At 54.8% G+C, this 17712-nt stretch overlaps 1 protein-coding gene across 1 annotated transcript; it reads right to left on the minus strand.

Moving 5' to 3' along the window:
* Positions 1–1523: 1523 nt before the first annotated feature.
* DENND2D (DENN domain containing 2D) lies at positions 1524–16237 on the minus strand. The gene is given in 16 exon segments (XM_057374330.1): positions 1524–4422; positions 5630–5869; positions 6274–6364; positions 6966–7007; positions 7484–7661; positions 7812–7960; positions 9865–10005; positions 10117–10194; positions 11299–11368; positions 11480–11592; positions 12115–12299; positions 15537–15929; positions 15932–15989; positions 15992–16096; positions 16098–16153; positions 16156–16237. Coding segments are annotated over 16 exon segments (2043 nt in total). The 3' UTR covers positions 1524–4360.
* Positions 16238–17712: the final 1475 nt, after the last annotated feature.

Raw genomic sequence — 17712 nt, forward strand, 5'->3', positions numbered from 1 at the left:
ATTCAGGGGACTCACTAATTGAGTTTTATCTGCAATGAGGTGGGGAAAGGCTTGATTTGTACAATGCAGCCTCTGCTACTGCCCTTCAAGGGGAGCAGGTAAAAGACTGCAAGGGAAGAGCCTGGAAGGGTTTGGAAGGGCACTTTACAAGCCATGTGTTTCCTTTCATCGGCATGAAGTGGGTGCAGAACTGTTGCTTGGAAAGTCCCTCCCTGCAGTTAAAGTGGTTTCCTTGAATCAACCATTCTGGTGGTTCATCAAATCTAACCCTTGTCTAAACACCTCTGTACCCACTTAGCCATGTAAACAAGATTCCTGCTTTTACTCCTCAGGGGTTTAAGATTAGGCTGCTCCAAATAATTTGTCACTGATACTTGAGAAGAACCAAAGCCTTTAACATGTTGTGTAGGACCAGACTTCCATGTGCAAAACTAAAGCCTCTTGCTGTTCAGGAAATGCAATAGGACACCTTCTGAGTTTTTCACTCCCTGGAAGTTTGGATGTTCCCAGCCAGGAAAAAATTCCATTTCTCTGCTGATGCAGTTTCAGAGTTATCAGGGAACAAGCACTGCTGGCAATCCAAGCCCTGTGAAATGCTGCCAAGGCTCTGGGTACGTGACAGATAATGGAATAAACAACCTTTCCACCTGCATTGTTGGTGGCCATGGGTCATGTCACACATGCTTGTGGGGCTGAGAAGAGGAACAGGGGATTCGTGGGCTCAGCCTGATCTCCTAATGGGCCCTTCCACTTTCTGTTGCGTCCAGAAGATGTGCAGGAGGAAGAACTTCTGCAGCAGCAGCACCTGGGACTGAGAATACGCCCTGCTACACAAATACAGTTCTGCTCTGCAGGTTTTCCTCTTTAACTGTTAAGAGAAGCAGGAAATTTCCACTGGGTGTTGTGTTGGCKCTTTAAGAATTGCTGAAGGAGTTCTCTTGCACTGATAAGGGGTTTAACATAGGAAAGGGACAGGTCAGGACACCTCAGGGCCTCTTTCTGTGTTATCCAAGCATCAACTTTGTTTCAAAGCAGTGTTTTCCTCCTCTTTCCATCCTACCCAGCTCACCCCGGGTACCTCCAGTGCTGCTGTGGCCCAGCTGTGAGTGTGGAATGGAGCTGCAGAGGAGTTTAATCATTTCCAGAGGGTGAGGACTGCAGCAGTTCAGAGGTTATGGCCAGGTGGGCTGGGACTGGGGTGGGAGCAAGGGCAGCAGTGGGAAGCACTGGACTGTCACCCCTTGCTGGCTCCAGCTGGGTGAACCCTCCCAGGACTATTTGCTGGCACCGAGGCCAATGGCACAGGGTGCCACATGCCAAAGCATGAAACTTATCTTCCTCAGGGCAGCTGCATAGCGGGGATTGAGTCCCAAATCAGCAGTGGGGGCTGAGCTGCCTCCCGGCCTGAGCCCAGAGTTGTTTGGATGGTGTAAGTTGGCCAGTGCTCTGCTGGGAACTATGTTAACAATTTAGCACAATAAATGAGCTCTTTCCAGTTCAGGGAAACATTTCACAGCACTGTTTTATTTACTGTTGTAGGCTTAGATCAAGTGTTGGACAAATCTCAAGCAGGAAGAATTAAAAATACGCTGTGGGTTGTGCTGATGTGCTGCAATGTGACCCAGCCCCAGTGTCCCTGCTCCCAGCAGCCCTAGCTGAGCCTTCCCTGTGTGTCCCCAGCAAAGTCTGTCCACTCTTTGGGCACTAAAGGGAGAGTGTTAAAGCCAGAACTTAAAAAATGCCTGTAAAAAAAAAAAGGAGAGTGCCTTTCTACACAAGGAGAGAATGATAGAACAAGAATGAATGGATTCAAACTGAAATGGGAGATTTTTAGATGGGACATTGGGAAGAAACTCTTCCCTGTGAGTGTGATGACGCCCTGGCACAGGGTGCCTATAGAAGCTGTGGCTGCCCCTGCATCCTTGGAAGTGTCCAAGCCAGGCTGGATGGGACTTGGAGCACTCTGRGACAATGGGAGGTGTCCCTGCCCATGGCAGTGGGTGGAACAGGGTGATCAGTAGCATCCCTTCCAACCCAAACCATTCTGGGATTTGATGATTCTAAGGCAGCTCCATCTGTTCTGCTGCTAGAATTCACTCTTGCCTGCCAGCTGGAGCACTGACTGCATTTGAAAATGTATGTATTTTTTAATTTAAGGATCTGGTTTTGCATATCTGTTTTCAGCAGCTAAGGAATAAATTTGTCAGTTTTTTTCTCCAACAGGAATTAAGCAACCACACAATCCAGTCCCTTGGATGATTTGTAATTGTTTCCAAAGGAACTACTCCCCAAACAAGGACCACTTCCCAATTTCTTAATGAGATTGTGTTTGGCTTCACAACCAAAACATTTGGTATCTCCTCTTGACATAATGAACAAGCAGGAGAGTGGTGAGGCAAGTGACCTTTTCCAAAGGGATTATTCTTGATAGGTGCCCTTGATTTTCCACACCATTTTCTGTTGTCAGTTGAACTTTGAAAAATAAATATAATTTTTAAAAAAACCCAGAAAAATACCACTAACCTTTATTTCTGTAGTTAGCCCTGTACTGACCATGAGGGGGAATTTGTGGAGCCAGAGAAGACACCCCCAGTGTCAAAAATCCCCTTTTTTCCTAGTAAAGAATTCCTGTTCCCCCTCCAAGTACATGTGGGAGCTGAGCAACAAATCAACAGCTTTCTTTCAGCAGGACTGGAGACTCAGTGCTGTTTGTCCCTGTGTCCAGTCGTGTGTCTGTCACATTTGTGCCTGACTTCACGAAGGGTTCAAAAATAAATGTCCTTTATCTCCCTTGTTTGGGTGGATGTTGCCCAGCTCTGAGAGTAAAAGCCAGCTGGCAGCCTGCTGGATTTCAGTGCTTGTGCAAAATCACCTACTGGGGCTTTCAGTACCACTGCAAAAATTGTGTTAGACTGGATTTGAAGCCAGGGGAGGAAGGACCAAGGTGATTAGAGGGGTGGAGCAGCTCTGCTGTGAGGAAAGGCTGAGAACTGGTGGTATTCATTCTGGAGAAGAGAAGCTTTGGGATGACTTAATTGTGGCCTTTCAGTACAGGAAAGAACCATAAGAAAGATGGAGAGAGACTGGACAATGGCCTAGAGGGACACGACACAGGGAATGGCCTCCCACTGCCAGAGGGCAGGGTTAGATGGGATATTGGGAAGGAATTGTTCCCTGTGAGGGTGGTGAGGCCCTGGCACAGGGTGCCCAGAGGAGCTGTGGCTGCCCCATTCCTGGCAGTGTCCAAGGCCAGGCTGGATGGGGCTTGGGACAACCTGGGATAGTGGAAGGTGTCCCTGCCCATGGCAGGAGTGGAATTGGGTGATCATGAACATCCCTGCCGTCCCAAAGCAGTGTGGGATGCCATTATTCAAGGATATTTTTGGTATTTCGATGCCTGGTGAGTACCAAATGATGCGACAGCCTGGCTGTGCCATCCCAGAGAGGAGGATGAAGCTCTGCCTTTGCTCAGAGAAGTACCTAGCTTGGGTTTCTTTGAGATGGGACAGTCAGATCTGCAATATTTATTTCCTGTGTGAGTTCATTTGGAAAGGAAAAGAACCATCATTTAGCTTTAATCTGCTGTTGACATCACATTTCAGAGTGGAATTTGAGGTTTTAAGAGAAGTTGGCACCAAGACAAGACCCAAGGAGGATGGTGACACATTTTACTTTAGGATAGAACAAATCCTTCCTCCCTCCCTGAAGTTGTTGGTCCTCATTTTCCGCTTTCACACCCCACAGCCACATGGTCTTCACAGTTTGCTCCAGCACAAATAAATAACCTGCTGGAAATCAGTATTTTCGTTTCCTTAGAAAGCCAAACTTGGCTCTGTGTGGCACCAGTGACGCAGCAGCTGCAAGAGAGGAAACCACTAAACCCCCCCACCTGCTCCTGCTGGTGTTTAACAATGGCTCAATAAAACAACATAAAACAGTTGCTAGTAACAAAATCTCGGGAACYGTTCAGTGGGATGTTCCTTATTTGCAAACCCCTTTTTAATGACAAGTAACGCTATTTTCTACTCGTCCCTTTTTTTCCCCCTCCTAACAATTACTCTAAACCCCTGTTGTCCTGCAGCCAGCCCTGGCTGCCCTCCCTCTGCGTGAGGTGCTGTGTGGACAAGGACTGTGCAGGGCTGAGAACTGGGAGTCACAGTCTGTCCCTGGAGCAGCCACGACTGGGAAAGAAATCCCAGCCTGGCACTAGTTCTGTGCAAAGAGTTTTCCAGTGATGCCCTGAGGAAGAAAGGGTGGATGTGGCGCTCAGTGCTGCCCAGGCAGCTCAGGAGTCCCAGGTGGGTGCTGCTGGCAGCGATGTGTCAGTCCCAGTCCTGCTCCTCTGTGTCCAGGCTGGACTTCAGGAGTCCCTTCGGTGCTTCTTCTGTTCATGATACTCAGTTATTTTCTGCTGGAAATATGCTGTGGAGGAGAAAAGGTCATGGGTGAGGTGCTGGTGTTTGGGGTGGAGGATGCAGGATACACAGCCTGAATCCTGGGAGGTGTTTGTGCCCCAAACTGTGCTGGGTTATGGATACACCCAAAAAGGACCCAGGGGAAATGTGGAAGTGAAGGTAAGTTTGGATGGGGCTTGGAGCAACCTGCTCTAGTGGAAGGTGTCCCTGCCCATGGCAGGGGGTGAGATCGCTTTAAAGTCCCTCCAACCCAATTTCCTGGAATTCTGGGATGCTGTGAGTCAGTAAATGGGGGTGATTACAGTGCCACCCATCCCTCTCACCCAAAACAGGCTTTATGATGCTGGGTTAGCCAGAGGTTTTAACCTCTCCTCAGTTTTATGTTTCCCACCAGCAAGGAAATGAGAGGACCCAGCAAACATCCAGAATGGTGACATAAATTGGGAATATGATGAGAAAGCATGGGTTGTGCCATCCCTCTCTTCCTCCCCAGGTCCACGTCTGCCCTATAATGTTTCACATACGAGGGCAGAGCAGCAGTGCCTGAGGCAGTGCGGGCTGGGAGTCCTCTGAGAGGAGTGGCAAATCCCAGCCCAGGACAGCTCCATCTGCCAGTACAGTTTTTGGGTGGTTTCCTCCACCTCCACTGCCCATTTTTTCTGGGAGGAGGCTCAGCTCTGTCCTGTAAATGCCYGGGAAGGGGGAAGGACCAGTCCTGCTGTCACTGAACAGGGGCCAAGCTGAGTCAGGCTCCTGGCAGCTGCTGCTATTCCCAAGTCAAATGTCTGTGCTGCTGCTTTACACGAAGCTCCTGGAGAGCTGTCCCCAGCACCAGGGGGGACAAGATCTAAAATAAATCCCAGAATCCCACACTGGTTTGGGTTGGAAGTGACCTTAAAGGTCATCCAGTTCCAGCCCCTACCCTGGGCAGGGACACCTTCCACTATCCCAGGTTGCTTCAAGCCCCGTCCAACCTGGCCTTGGACATTTCCAGGGATGGGGAGTCACAAATGAGAATTTTTTTTTGCTTGACAGGGATGGAAAGATGGGGCTGTTGAGAGCAAACACGATCTGCTCAATGCTATGAGCATCCTCAGCTCAGGCTGCATCCTATCCCTCACCAGGCACTAGGCATCTCTGCCCCTAAAATCAACTAGCCCAGGGCCCCACAGAGCTCACCTGACTGTGGAGGGGAGAAGAAATGGGACCATTACCTTCCTGTGGGATCCTGCTCTTCTCCGCTTCCTCAATAAATAGGGAAAACATGTTTGTCTTTACAAACTTTTTCACGAATCTGCGGCAGCTCTTGGAGGCGATGGCCTTGCAGAAGGCTCGTTCCTGGAAGCTGCCGGAGCCGCTCCTGCCCCACTTGATGTGTGAGGCGTAGTGCCCAACCAGCCGCACGAAGAAGTGCACGAAGGCTTCCGACACCAGCGCATTCACCTGCTCCGAGGCTGGAAGGGGACACGGAGCACGCGACGTGAGGATGGGATTTCTGAACACAATGGGCTTATTTTAACCTGGTCTGTGTTTGCATCCCAAGGAATTACTTGCTTAGAGCCTCCCTCTTCCAGTAACTAAAGATTGCACTGATTTTGTTGAGGGAACCCTGGCTGTGTTGCTTTCCAGGATGGCAGCATCTTAATGCTCGAAATATTGGCAAAAATCCATTTTTCCAGCAGAATTATCTGTGTCCTGCTCTCATGTTTCACAGGACAGAGGAAAAGCCAAGGGATTACCCCTGCAAACAGGGGTAGAAACATCCCAGGCCAGGTGCCTTTAGGAAAATCCCTTGGCTGAGGTCTCTGGTCATGGCTAGGGCAGATCGGGGCTGTTTTACCCTGGGAGATGTCCTTACTGTGCACATTGTTGTTGTTGTTGTGCCTGTTCAGAGATGTCAGCATCTCAGTCTGCAGCTTCCCAGGCAGGATCTCCTCCTCATCACCGACCTGGAACACAGAGGGGTTGTGAAGCACTGCAGGGACCCGGCTCAGGGGATGGCAGCTTGGTGCAGCYCATCAGTGGAGCTTTTGAAGCTTATTAATTAATTCTCATCAGGGTGTGCTGCAGAGATGTGGGAGTGGATATCCAGTGCATGGACCTTGCTGTTCTGGCTCCAAAGCCAGGTGCTGTGGCTGGAGACATCCCTTCATGGGACATTCCCCCTGGATGGCTGGCACTGAGATGGCTCTGCCCCCAAAATCATAGAAACACAAAAATCCCAGATGGGTTTGGGTTGGAAGGGACCTCAAAGATCATCACATTCCACTCCTGCCATGGGCAAAGACACCTTCCACTATCCCAGGGTGCTCCAAGCCCCGTCCAGCCTGGCCTTGGGCAGTTCCAGGGATCCAGGGGCAGCCACAGCTTCTCTGTGCACCCTGTGCCAGGGCCTCCCCACCCTCACAGGAAACAATTCCTTGCCAATATCACACCTAACCCCGCCCTCTGGCAGTGGGAAGCCTTTTAAAAATGCCAAAGCTGCCCGGTAGGTGACACCCAAGGGGAAAAGGCCACTCCCATCCCCACACCCACTCAGGGAGGACCTACCGCCTGGATGATCCTCCCTTGGCAGAGATCAACTATCAGAGCCTGAAAGAGAGCAGGGAGTGACCAGGTTAAGCCCTGCCAAGGCATCCGGGCTTCCTCCCAGCCATTTTGGGATGGGACCGGTGTGTCACCAGCCCGTCAGGGTRGCAGGAGAGGGATCAGCCTCCCTTTGCTGGAGGGACCTCGGCACGGGGATCAGGGCGTTCCCCTCACGGACGGTTTTTGCTGCAGGTTTGGTGGCTTGTCCCCACGCAGCTTTCCTCTGCTTCACGGCTGGGATGACCCCAAGAGCAGCTCCTGGAGCCACAGGGGCAGGGCAGAACCCAGTCGGGTGTGGAGGTRTCGCCCCAGATGTCAACAGGAGGGGACATAAGAGGATGCTTTAATTTCTAGCCTCCCCGGATGGGGAAAGGGTGCACCAGGAGCCACCCAGAGCCTCCAGCCCCGGGACCAAGCCATACCCGGGGACACGGATTAACCCATGGCTCCACCCAGCGCCCTCCCCCCGGATAAAATACCTCCTCCATCGGCTGCTCCAGCACTCGTTCCAGGTGCCGCATCTGGATGCCGACCATGAAAGGCGTGGGGCAGCACACGGTGTCCAGCAGGCACTCGGGTACCACGGGGATGTAGGTGTGAGCCCAGGTGAAGGGGTACAGGAGAGCAGCCACGGCGTGGATGCACTGAGACAGGACACTGTGGTACAGGGACAGTGACATCACGGGGGGAGAAGGAAACACCTCCCCCCCCTCCCCCCCAGCCCTCAACCCCTGAGCTCAGCTCTGCCCTGTGCCCCTTCAAGGGTGTTTTTATGGGGATTTTTATAATGAAGAGATCAGGGCTCACCTCAGCTCCTTGGCCAGGAAAATGAGCCGTCGCTCCAACACAGCAGAGGCAAAGATGTGCAGGATGAGGTGAGGGCTGAGCCGCTGCAGCAGAGCCTGGAACTCCACGTGCTCCAGGTGGGCATCCACAGGCCGTGTGAGCTCAATGAGCTGCCAAGGAAGAGCCACAGAACCCCAGCTCAGGAGGAGCAGCGCTCCCCCTCGCCTGCCCTGGCTCTTGGAGAAAGTGATTTGGGAGCAATTAAAGATCCATGTGCGAGGCACAAACCCCATCTCATCCTGGGAGCTGGGGCTGTGCAGCACTGAGGACTCAGGGAAGCCATCAAGGATATGCACTGTGGGGTTTATTTGGGCACTGGCATTCTAACTCAAATGCCTCTTYCCTGCAGTGCTCCCAAGTCCCTGGCAGGCAGTGGCAGGGACATGAGCYACCTCAGTGTCTGACAGATCATCTATGAGCTGCCAGGAAAGGGAGGAGTGGGGAAGGCATGGCTTCTGCTACAAACCCCAAAAACCTTTTCTCCAAAGTCTCTCTGGCAGGGCCARCCTGGCAATTCCTGGCTAGGATGTCCCAGAAATGAGGCACACAATGGGTATTTGCAGGTGATCTGGCTACTCAGCTGCCTTTGCTTAGGRCAAGTCTCCCAATCGCATGGATCTCTGTGGCAGCTGGACACAATGAGCACTGAAGGSTTAACAGGACTGTGCAGCTCATGACACAGTCCTGGCCCCTCTCCCCATCCTTCAGGGGGAAATTCCCTTCTCCCTGTGTCTTTCCACCAAAGCAGCATCWTCCCAGCCAGCAGCGCTGGGCTGGGCTGTGCTCCAGTACAAACCTTGCCCATCCCCAGCTCTCAGCCCATGCTGCACCCAGCATTTATTTCCCCCCTTTCCTGGTCTCTCAGTGACCCCTTTGCCTTGCTCCAGTCCCTGCCCAGAGCCCCAGGGTGCCGCTCTTTCGAAGAACATCCTCATTACTCCTCCCTCCTGCAGSTCCCAAGCCTGGCCCTGGGCCAGAGGATTGAGCAACCTACAGAGCCTTGCACAAGCTCCCTGGATGAAGAAACCGCTYAGATCCCCAGCTGCTGAGCAGCTCTGGAGAGGAGGGATCCTGCTCTCAGGCCCTCCCTGGCAGGATGCATCCGTGCCATGCTCAGCATTAGGATATTCTGCCTGGTGCCAGAGTGGATCCTCCCCATTTTTCCAACTTGGCTTTGCCACAAGAGAAAGGAAAAACAAATGAAAAGGCTGTGCCCAAGCGAGCCTGGGTCATGCRTGGGCATGATGAGATCTTCTCATCCGTGCCTGGATCATATCTGTGCTCCAGAGGGAAAGGCTTGGCTTTCCACACACCTGAACCTGCCCAAGGGGCTGAACCAGGCAGGAATCGAGCCTGGGAGCTGAGCAGAGTGGTGTGGAGAGGAGCAGAATGATGGAATCATGTAGTGGCCAAGGCTAGAAAAGCCCCTCAGATCATCAACTCCACGTTCTGCACCAGCCCCTGTCCCCAAGTGCCACATCCACAGGTTTTTTGAACACTTCTAGGGTTGGTGACYCCACCACTGCCCTGGGCAGGCTGTGCCAGTTCCTGACCACCTTTTCTGGGAAGAAATTTGCAGCCCATGACAATCCTGGCACCACGGTGGTTCCCAACCAGCCAGAGGAACCACCTCTGCCTCAGGAGTGGGAGCAGCTCCCTGACACAACATCCCCCTCCCTCCCAGCCCCTGGCACAGGATCCTCTCTGGCACCAGGGCTGTGCAAGTCCCGACACAGTGTCTGGGGAGGTTTCTGTGCAGCAGCTCCAGGTGAGGATGCAAAGATGGGGCAGCATCCCCTGGGGGTGGGCTCCATACTCATCCTTCTTGCTCTCCTCCTGGATCAGGAGGTAGTGACACCCCTTTGCCCAAGGGATGAGGCCCTGGCAGCCTGACCCATCCCACCCTCCTCCGCTGAGCACCCCTGGGTGCCTCAGGTGTGGAGGATGCTCCAGACACAGCCTGGGCTCCTCATGCTGGAGCAGCCCAGGTAGTGCCCCCRAGCTCCCTACCAACCTCTGTGCCTGACTCGGGGATGAAGCTTTTGATGGTGACAGTTTTCCCTGGAGCTGGGAAAGGCGATTCCCGAAGGCCCTGCATGAAGGGGTAGATCACRGCCATGGAGATCTGGCGCCTCTTCTCCACCTCATCCAGGATCTGGGGGAGAAAGAAGAGTGATGGGGATCCCCAGCAGACAAAGGAGCAGCTGCCAAGGCCACCATCAGGCCAGATGGGGCCACTGTAGGGCCAGAGCCACCATGTCCCTACCTTGGAGAAGAGCCCGAAGCAGCCCAGGCAGCTGATGATGCAGAAAACCTCAGGGAGCCGGACRCCACGCCCCGATGGCTGGAAGAAGGTGAGAAAAGGATTTGAGCATCTCCCAGCTSCCTGCACCACTTCCATGCTCTCCAAAGGGATCCCCTTTGCTCCCCTCAAATTYCCAGTCACTTGCTGGGGGATTTTCAGAGCTGGGGCCAAAGCCAAGGATGCAGCTGATGATGGAAAAGCAGAGGGTGCTGGGAGAAGGTGATTTGGGTGCCAGAGCTGCYAATTATTTTGGTGCAAAGTCCTTTGGCATATTCCCAAACTCTTCTCCCACCCAGATGCTCTCCAAGACATTCTGTCCCACCATCCTTGGGGTTAATCCTGCCTTCTACAACAGGGACCTTTGGAGGAGTTCTTTGGCTTTTTTTTTCCTTTTCCAACTGGACTGTCCTGGGTCTGTTTGATCTGCACTTTCAGCCCTCCAACCTGGAGCTCAGGCCTGGACAACCAAACAGGAAGGTTCAAGAGGATCAAGGGGCAGTGGGATCCAGCAAATCCCCAAGCTGTGGCACAGGGATATCCCCCTGAATTAATGTCCCTATTCAAAGCAGCAGCCAGGGAGGACTGTTGCACCTCAGAGCCTCTGAGCTGGTCAAATACGAGAGTTGAGAAACCGCCACTGCTCAGATGCCATTTTTGGGAATGGGGTTGAGGGCTCCCAGCTCCTTGGCATCTGGATGRCTGCATTCACAACCCCATCCTGATCCCAAGTGGGATTTGCAGCCACCCTGACCCCTGCAGACAAGGGAAAGGAGCCAGGGACGCTGTGGAAACCAGGCAGGAATCACAGAACCATGAAGTTTGGAAAAGCCCTATGAGATCTCTGAGTCCAAAAGTCAGCCCAGCACCATCACATTCACTCCTAAACTGTGTCCCCATGTGTCACATCCACATGTGTTGTGAACACTCATTGTTTCTTCCTTCCAGCATGTGGCTGATGCCTCAGCAGAGAGCTCCAAAACCCTCTTTGGGCACCCTCTTGCTTCTTGTCACCACTTTGGTCAAGGCTGGTGGCTTTCCGAGGCACATCCCCAAGGGCTGAACTGTAGGCATGGCAGGACATGCCRTGTCCCACTGTGGGGAGGAGGTGACACCCCCAGGGGGTGCGAGGTGGTGGGGGCTCACCAACAGCCGCCTGCAGTAGCCAATCTTCCTGCTGCCATCCACGTTGGTCAGCACGAAKGAAAAGGTTTCACTGCAAGGAGAGAAAGCACATGGAGCTGGGACGGGCTGGGCTGCTCCTCCCAGCTCTCGGGAGTCCAGCAGGGTGAGGACCCCAGCCCAGACCCCGAAGCATGGTGGGTACCTGGGGAACTCRGTGACAGGGGCCCAGCTGTTGCCGTCGGGGAAGCAGAAGAGGGGGATGGCTTGGAGGAGACGTTCCTCCTCCTCCTTCTGGCCCTTCAGCAAGTTCTCACGCTGGAAGGAAGAGATGCCAAGAGTCAGGGTGATGGAGTGGCCCCATCCTGCCTGGGGATGGGGTGGGAGGGGATCTGTCCCAAAATGACCCCCAGCTCAGAATGATGCAGAAGGTGCCTGCACATCTGGACAAGCATTTCCCYAAAATCCAAATTTTGACTCTTTCACCTTATGGACAGTGAGGCAAAGCAGAGGCACCCTCTGTAAACTGGGATCTCCTCCTGTGCCACCTCCCTGAGGTGTGATTTGCCCRCTGTGGTCTCCCCTTCTGGGACAGGAGGTCAGAGACAACCTCCGGGAGTTTATTCMTGGGGTTTGTGGCTCTGGGACCATGGGGAGGGACAGAAGGTCCCAGCAACTCCAACCCAGGGCAGGCAAAGCCCTGGGCTCTGGGRCTGTGATTCAAGGGCATGGGGTACTTCTCTCTTCTCGTCCTGTGGCTTCAGAGATGGGGCAGCAACAACACCCTCTTCTCCTCCAGATGTGGAAAACAAACCTTATCAGAAACACGGGACTAAATACCTTTGGGAATTGGTAGGTTATCTTGGGTTCATAATGTCCATCTGTCRTCTTCTTCAGCGACACCACCACCAGGTACTCGAAGAAGAACTGCCCTGGAGAGTAGAAGACYGAGCTCCGCTCCCCTGGCTTCCCCTGCGGCACCCGTGGGGGGTTGTTTTCTGTAGCAGAGGCCTCATCTTTTCCTTCTGTAGCCCAAAAAAAGCCCCCCAAAATCAGATCAGAGTGCAATGGAAGGTGTGAGGCATCCTGAGGGCAGGGGAGGAGCTGCAGAGTTACACATKAACTGGTCAAAGTGGCTGGAGGGAACCAGGTCCTGGTGCCCAGGACTACTGGTCCCAGAGAGTGATCAGCTGGGGATGTTAAAAGGAAAGGGAAATGACTTGTATGAGTCTTTCAGGGAAAATCAAAGTGCCATCAGACACCCCCAGCCCTCCTTTGCCCCAGCCCAGTGAGGACAAAGGAATGCCCAGAGTGAAGCTGGCACTTGGGATGGGGGAGAGCAGACTGGCTCTGCATGAAACATCTGCAGGGAGGTGTGGAAATGTGTTTCTAGCAGTTAACTTTATTCCCTGAGGGGAAGCAAACAGCAAACAAGCAGCCCAAATCTTGTTCAAGCACCTCCAAAAGTTCCAGTCAGATAAATCCCAACCTCTCTCTGCCAGATGTCCTGGGAACTGCTGGTTGCAAATGAGCTACTCCAGGGTTCTTCCTAAACCRCAGCTCCCAAAGCAGAGCAGTTCCCTGACTGAACCCCAGTTCTTGTTGGGCCGGTTGGGGAGGGCAGCTGGGAAGTGTCAGCTGTCACACCCTGAACGACCAGGAACGGGAGGGAAAAGAGCCCTATCCGGCATCTCCATGGGCACCGGGATGACCACAGGGGACAGTGAGATCTGAGGGCTGGGAAGGAGAGGAGTTAAATGCCAGACAGAGGCTGCAGCCAGGCCATGCCACAGCTCTTCTCTTTCCAAGAGGCCACTTGTGCCTCCCTTTATCCTTTGTTTTTGGCACAGAAACTGTCCCATCTCTGATTATGGCAGGGAGCTGGAGCAGAAAAGCTGAGCTGCTCTTTCAGGAATAACAAGAAAAGTAAATGCATGGCTGGATGAAATAACTGGCTCTTGCAGTTTGTCTCCAGATCCCAGATTTTGCCCCTGGGCTCTTCTGGATCAGCCACAGCTGGTCAGAGCAAGGCATGGCCATAATCAGCGCTCCCATTATCCTTCTGCATGTGTGGCATCCTCCTCCAAAAGCAGCACTGGTGGTGACCCTGCCCTGTCCCTCCTGGATCAGAGCCACCTCCTTGAGTCTGGAGCCTTTCAGCCTTTGCTGAGCCCTCTTCATGGCTCCATGTCACTGGGAGCTGATGGGAACAGAAGGTTCATAGGAAGAAGTGACACTCACAGTCCCATCACAGGATGTCCCTTCCCAGGGACCAGAAATGACTTTCCCAGCTCGGGGTGGGGAGAGGCTCAAAGCCACCCYCGTGTGCACCCTAGGGCTGCTCCACCTCCACATTCAAAGTCCTTCCTCTTAGCAAGGAAGGACTCTTCATCCCAAAGAGGTCTCTTTGCAGCAKGGGAAGCCCAGGAGCTTCCTGAGGATGACACCTGGCTGAGGACACCTCTGGGTTGCCCTCATTGGAGATCATCCTGTGACAGCCCAGCAAGGTGCTCCAGGGCAGGGAAACGGTTGACAGGGTGTGCTCTGCTTCTCCTGCTTCTCCTTGGGGTGCTCCAGCAATGGCTTTGGTCCAGCCCCAGCTCCGGGCCAGGCAGGAGGTTGTTGTTGGGTGGGCCCCAGGGAACGAACTGTGCCATGGGAGGGCTGCTGGTGTCCCCCATCCCCTCTGGCTGCTGGCACTGGCTGTGTTCCYATCACCAGGGCAAGATGAAATCCTGTCTATCCAGTCCCATCCTGTGTTTCAGAGAATACCAGACRTGCTCTCCAGCAAGGACTGGATTTGCATGTTGTTTTCAAGCAAACAAGTCAAACAYGCTGGTGTGGGGAACCTGGCCACACCGGTCTGTGGCTCTGCCTCTCACAGACAGAAGTGTGGATCACCCGGCAGTGCCAGGTCTGACTGCAAAGCCCCCGCTAGCAGAGCCTAAATCCCTCTGAGACCTCAACTTCCCATCCACAGGCTGGAAGATGAGCTCCAGGGATGTATGGAATGAACTGTTAGTCAGGCTGAATGWAGTGCCAAAAATCCCAGTGCTCCCCCAAACTGGCAGGAGTCACAATGCCTTGTCCCCCGGGTACAAAAGCCAGCGTCACARGAGCCACTGACTCTCCCATAGCCCATGTCGGGAAGATTCGGGGAGCACCCCGAGCTCCCCAGCAGTGGGAGCATCCCCTGCGAGAAGGGAAATGAGACGGGTAGCCGGGGATGCTCTCGGGTGGAAAGTGGCTGCCAGTGCCATGGATTTTCACCCTCCCATCCAGCGGGCACTGAGAGGGCAAAGGCTACCRCGGGCTTTCCTTATCGCCAAGGGCTGCGCTCAGCCCTGCTCTGCCTGCAGTACAACCGGTTTCTTTCCTCCCGGAAAACTCCTGGGTTCTGGTGTGCCAAAGTCTCCCGACCTGGTTTACCCGGGAGCCCAGCCACACACCTGCCCTAGCGGAGAGGAAACGGCTTGGGCTTTATCAGAACTCTTCTGCTGAGCTGCGAACATCGAGCATATCCACGGAGCCAGAGCCAGCGCAAAACAGACAGGGAGGGGAGAGCAGTGAGCTCCCCTAATCCACAGGCTGCTCCAACCTGCTTTGTTCTGGCTCGAGATACAGCATCCAGAAAATCCTGATGATCAGTTTGATATCTCGGGAAAGCTCACCAATCCCAAAGGACCGCCACCTGCACTGCCTTCTGAAGGCTCCGCAACACCCATCTGCCGCAGGGGCACTTGTCCCTCGTGGGTCCACCACTGATATCCCCACGGGTGTCCCAGGTGCCACACGCCAGCATGTCCGGCGATGCCTCATTCAATGGAGATGTGGGAAGATAGGGGATCTGTGAGGCTGTCACTGGGAGGGGGGAAAGCCCAGGGAATGGGGTTCAACTAGGAAGGGGTGGCCTCCCGGGGCATGGGGTGAACCTCCGGGATGGGGTGCACTACCGGGGCTGGGGTGAGACCCCGAGGATGGAGCAAGAGATGCGGTGAGTCCCGGAGCAGCCGGCCCGAGCTGGGCTCCGCGGGGCGAACGCGAACGGRCAGGGCTGGAGGGACCGAGCCTCTGCCGCTGCCGTCGGTCCCACCCGGCGCAGTCGCTCTGCGCTGCCCAGGAACGGCTCCGCTCCGCCGGCAGCCGTCGGCTCCCTCAGCCGCAGCACCGGGAATGGACCCGTCCCGACACTGAAACCGACACCAACAGCGATCCTGACACCGGCACCGGCACCTCCCGGAGCCCCTCCCAGAGCCCCTCACCTTTGCGGCCGGCGCGCCGCAGGCTCCGTCGGAAGAAGGTGCCGATGGAAGCCATGGTGGCCCCGGCGGAGAGCGGCCCCGGTGCGGTCCCGGTACGGTCCCGGTACGGCCCGGCGCGGCCCGGCGGGGAGGGCTCGGCTTCCGCCCGCCGCGCTTTCACTTTCCCGGGGGAGGAGGGACGGCACGGGGCGGAGAAGAGGAGGAGCGGGGAACAGAGCAGCACCTGGCACCGGCCGGGCACGGGGCACCCGTGCCGGGAGAGGGGGCACGAGGTGACCYGAGGAACAGGGAAAAACGGCCATGGGGGGCCCAGGAGCATCGGGAATGAGGGGAGTAGGGAGCCGAGGATGCCAGGAGGAACTGGGGATGGGGGGTCCGGGAGTACAGGACATGGGGGTACGAGAAGAACTGGGAATGGGAGGGCTGGGAGCATTGGGGTGGAGGAGTCGGGACTCCGGGCACGGGTGGCCTAGGAAGAACCTGGATACGAGGGTCGTGGGAGCATTGGGAATTGGAGAGGCGAGAAGACCTGGCTGCAGAAAAGCAGGAGCACCCGGCACGGCGGCATTGGGAGCACCGGGATGTAAGGGCACGCAGGCACGGTGGTGGTGGGGGCAGCGGGAACGGGGGAGATGGGACCACACCGAGTTAGAGGGATGCCACGAGGAACGGGGCGTGAGGCATCTGGGAGAACCGGGCATGGGGGCACCAGGAGCACCTGAGCATCCCCTCAAACGGGGTTGGGCATTCTGAGGGGCAGACGATACAGCCTAGGTTGGGGCACTGGGCACGACTGGGCACAGGATGGGAGTCGGGGCATGCACCCTGGGGACAAGGGCTTGCCCTACGCCACAGGGAACAAAACACTCATTCCCCAGTATTCCAGCACTGCCCATACCCTGCTCCAGCGCCCTCCAAGCCCTTTTCTGCCCGGGACCCCGCCGGAGCCGGGATCGGTGCTCAGCGCAGCCTCTGCAGGGTCGGGTGACACGGACCCGTCCCCTCCAGGGTACGGAGGTTGTGGAGTCTCTTGCTCTGCAGTGAGACAGGGAGTCAGCCCATCACCCGCTCTGGAGACTCCACCACACTTCATTCCCACGGCCGTGGGCTGCGAGCTCGTCCTGTCTCCACTCGTGAACGCCGGCCGGGTTGTGCTTTCCCTCGGGCTGGCATTTCTCCACCGGTCAGAGATTTATCCTCCCCTCAACAGAGACTCGGAGGTTCTTCGTCCAGTTCTCGGGCTGCAGGCCGCCTCGCTGCCATCCGCCCTCGCTGCAGGAAGGAAGAGCAGTTTCTTGGTGCTGCCATCCGGGGGTTTCCCTGTCCCAGGCTCGCCGGGGCACTGCGGAGCTGCTCGGCTTCGCCGGGTGCTTTCATTGTTCCAGACCTACCAACAGGGGAAATCTCTTTAAAACCAATGATATCTTTAAAAGAAAATCATAAAATCTCCCCTTTCCCATCCTCAGCTTGTCCCCTAATATTTCTGCTGGTTTTGGGCAGTGCTTATGCAGTAGTTAGAGATCCTTTCCAAACCAAATCATTCCCTGATCCAAAAATTGCTGTCATTTAATACCTTCTATGATCCTAATTAAACACGCAGAGGGACCTCGGGCACAGGCACCGGTTCTTAGGTAATCACACATCATCCAGGTGTGATGAGCTGCGCACAGTTCTCAGCCTCAGTGCCAGCATGGGGCTGTTTGCAACTGTAGAGCAGATTCCTCACACCAAATATCCTCAACTTTTTTATTTTGCAACACATCCCATCCCTTTCCCGAATGTGGGCTGGAGCTCCAGGATGGGTTTGCAGCCCCTAGAAATGGCCTTTGCCAATGTGGGGGTTGCAGAGGTGGTAGATGCTTCCAAAATTCATCCCCACCGGGACACGTGCCTCTGATTCAGCCAGGATGCAGCCTCCTCATTGGGGTTATCAGAGAATTGCTGGTCCAGGAGTCATTTTTCTGGCTGGCTTTGAGTGGGTGGGAAAGCATTTGTGCTTCCCGGAGGACAGGACAGCCTGTTTGTTTGCACACAGGGCTTGTTCCCAGGACAAATTTCCTCTTGGCACAAAGGGAAAAGAAAAAGTTAGGGGTTTTCCCCTCGATTTTGGAGGAATACCCCTGCTTTCCTGGAAACTGGCGCCACCTTAGGGAAACAGTTGCTGCTTTCAGCCAGA

The sequence above is a fragment of the Malurus melanocephalus genome, unplaced genomic scaffold (assembly GCF_030028575.1).
Source record: "Malurus melanocephalus ecotype Western Australia unplaced genomic scaffold, MMel_1.1 scaffold_224, whole genome shotgun sequence".
In the NCBI taxonomy this organism is placed as follows: domain Eukaryota; kingdom Metazoa; phylum Chordata; class Aves; order Passeriformes; family Maluridae; genus Malurus; species Malurus melanocephalus.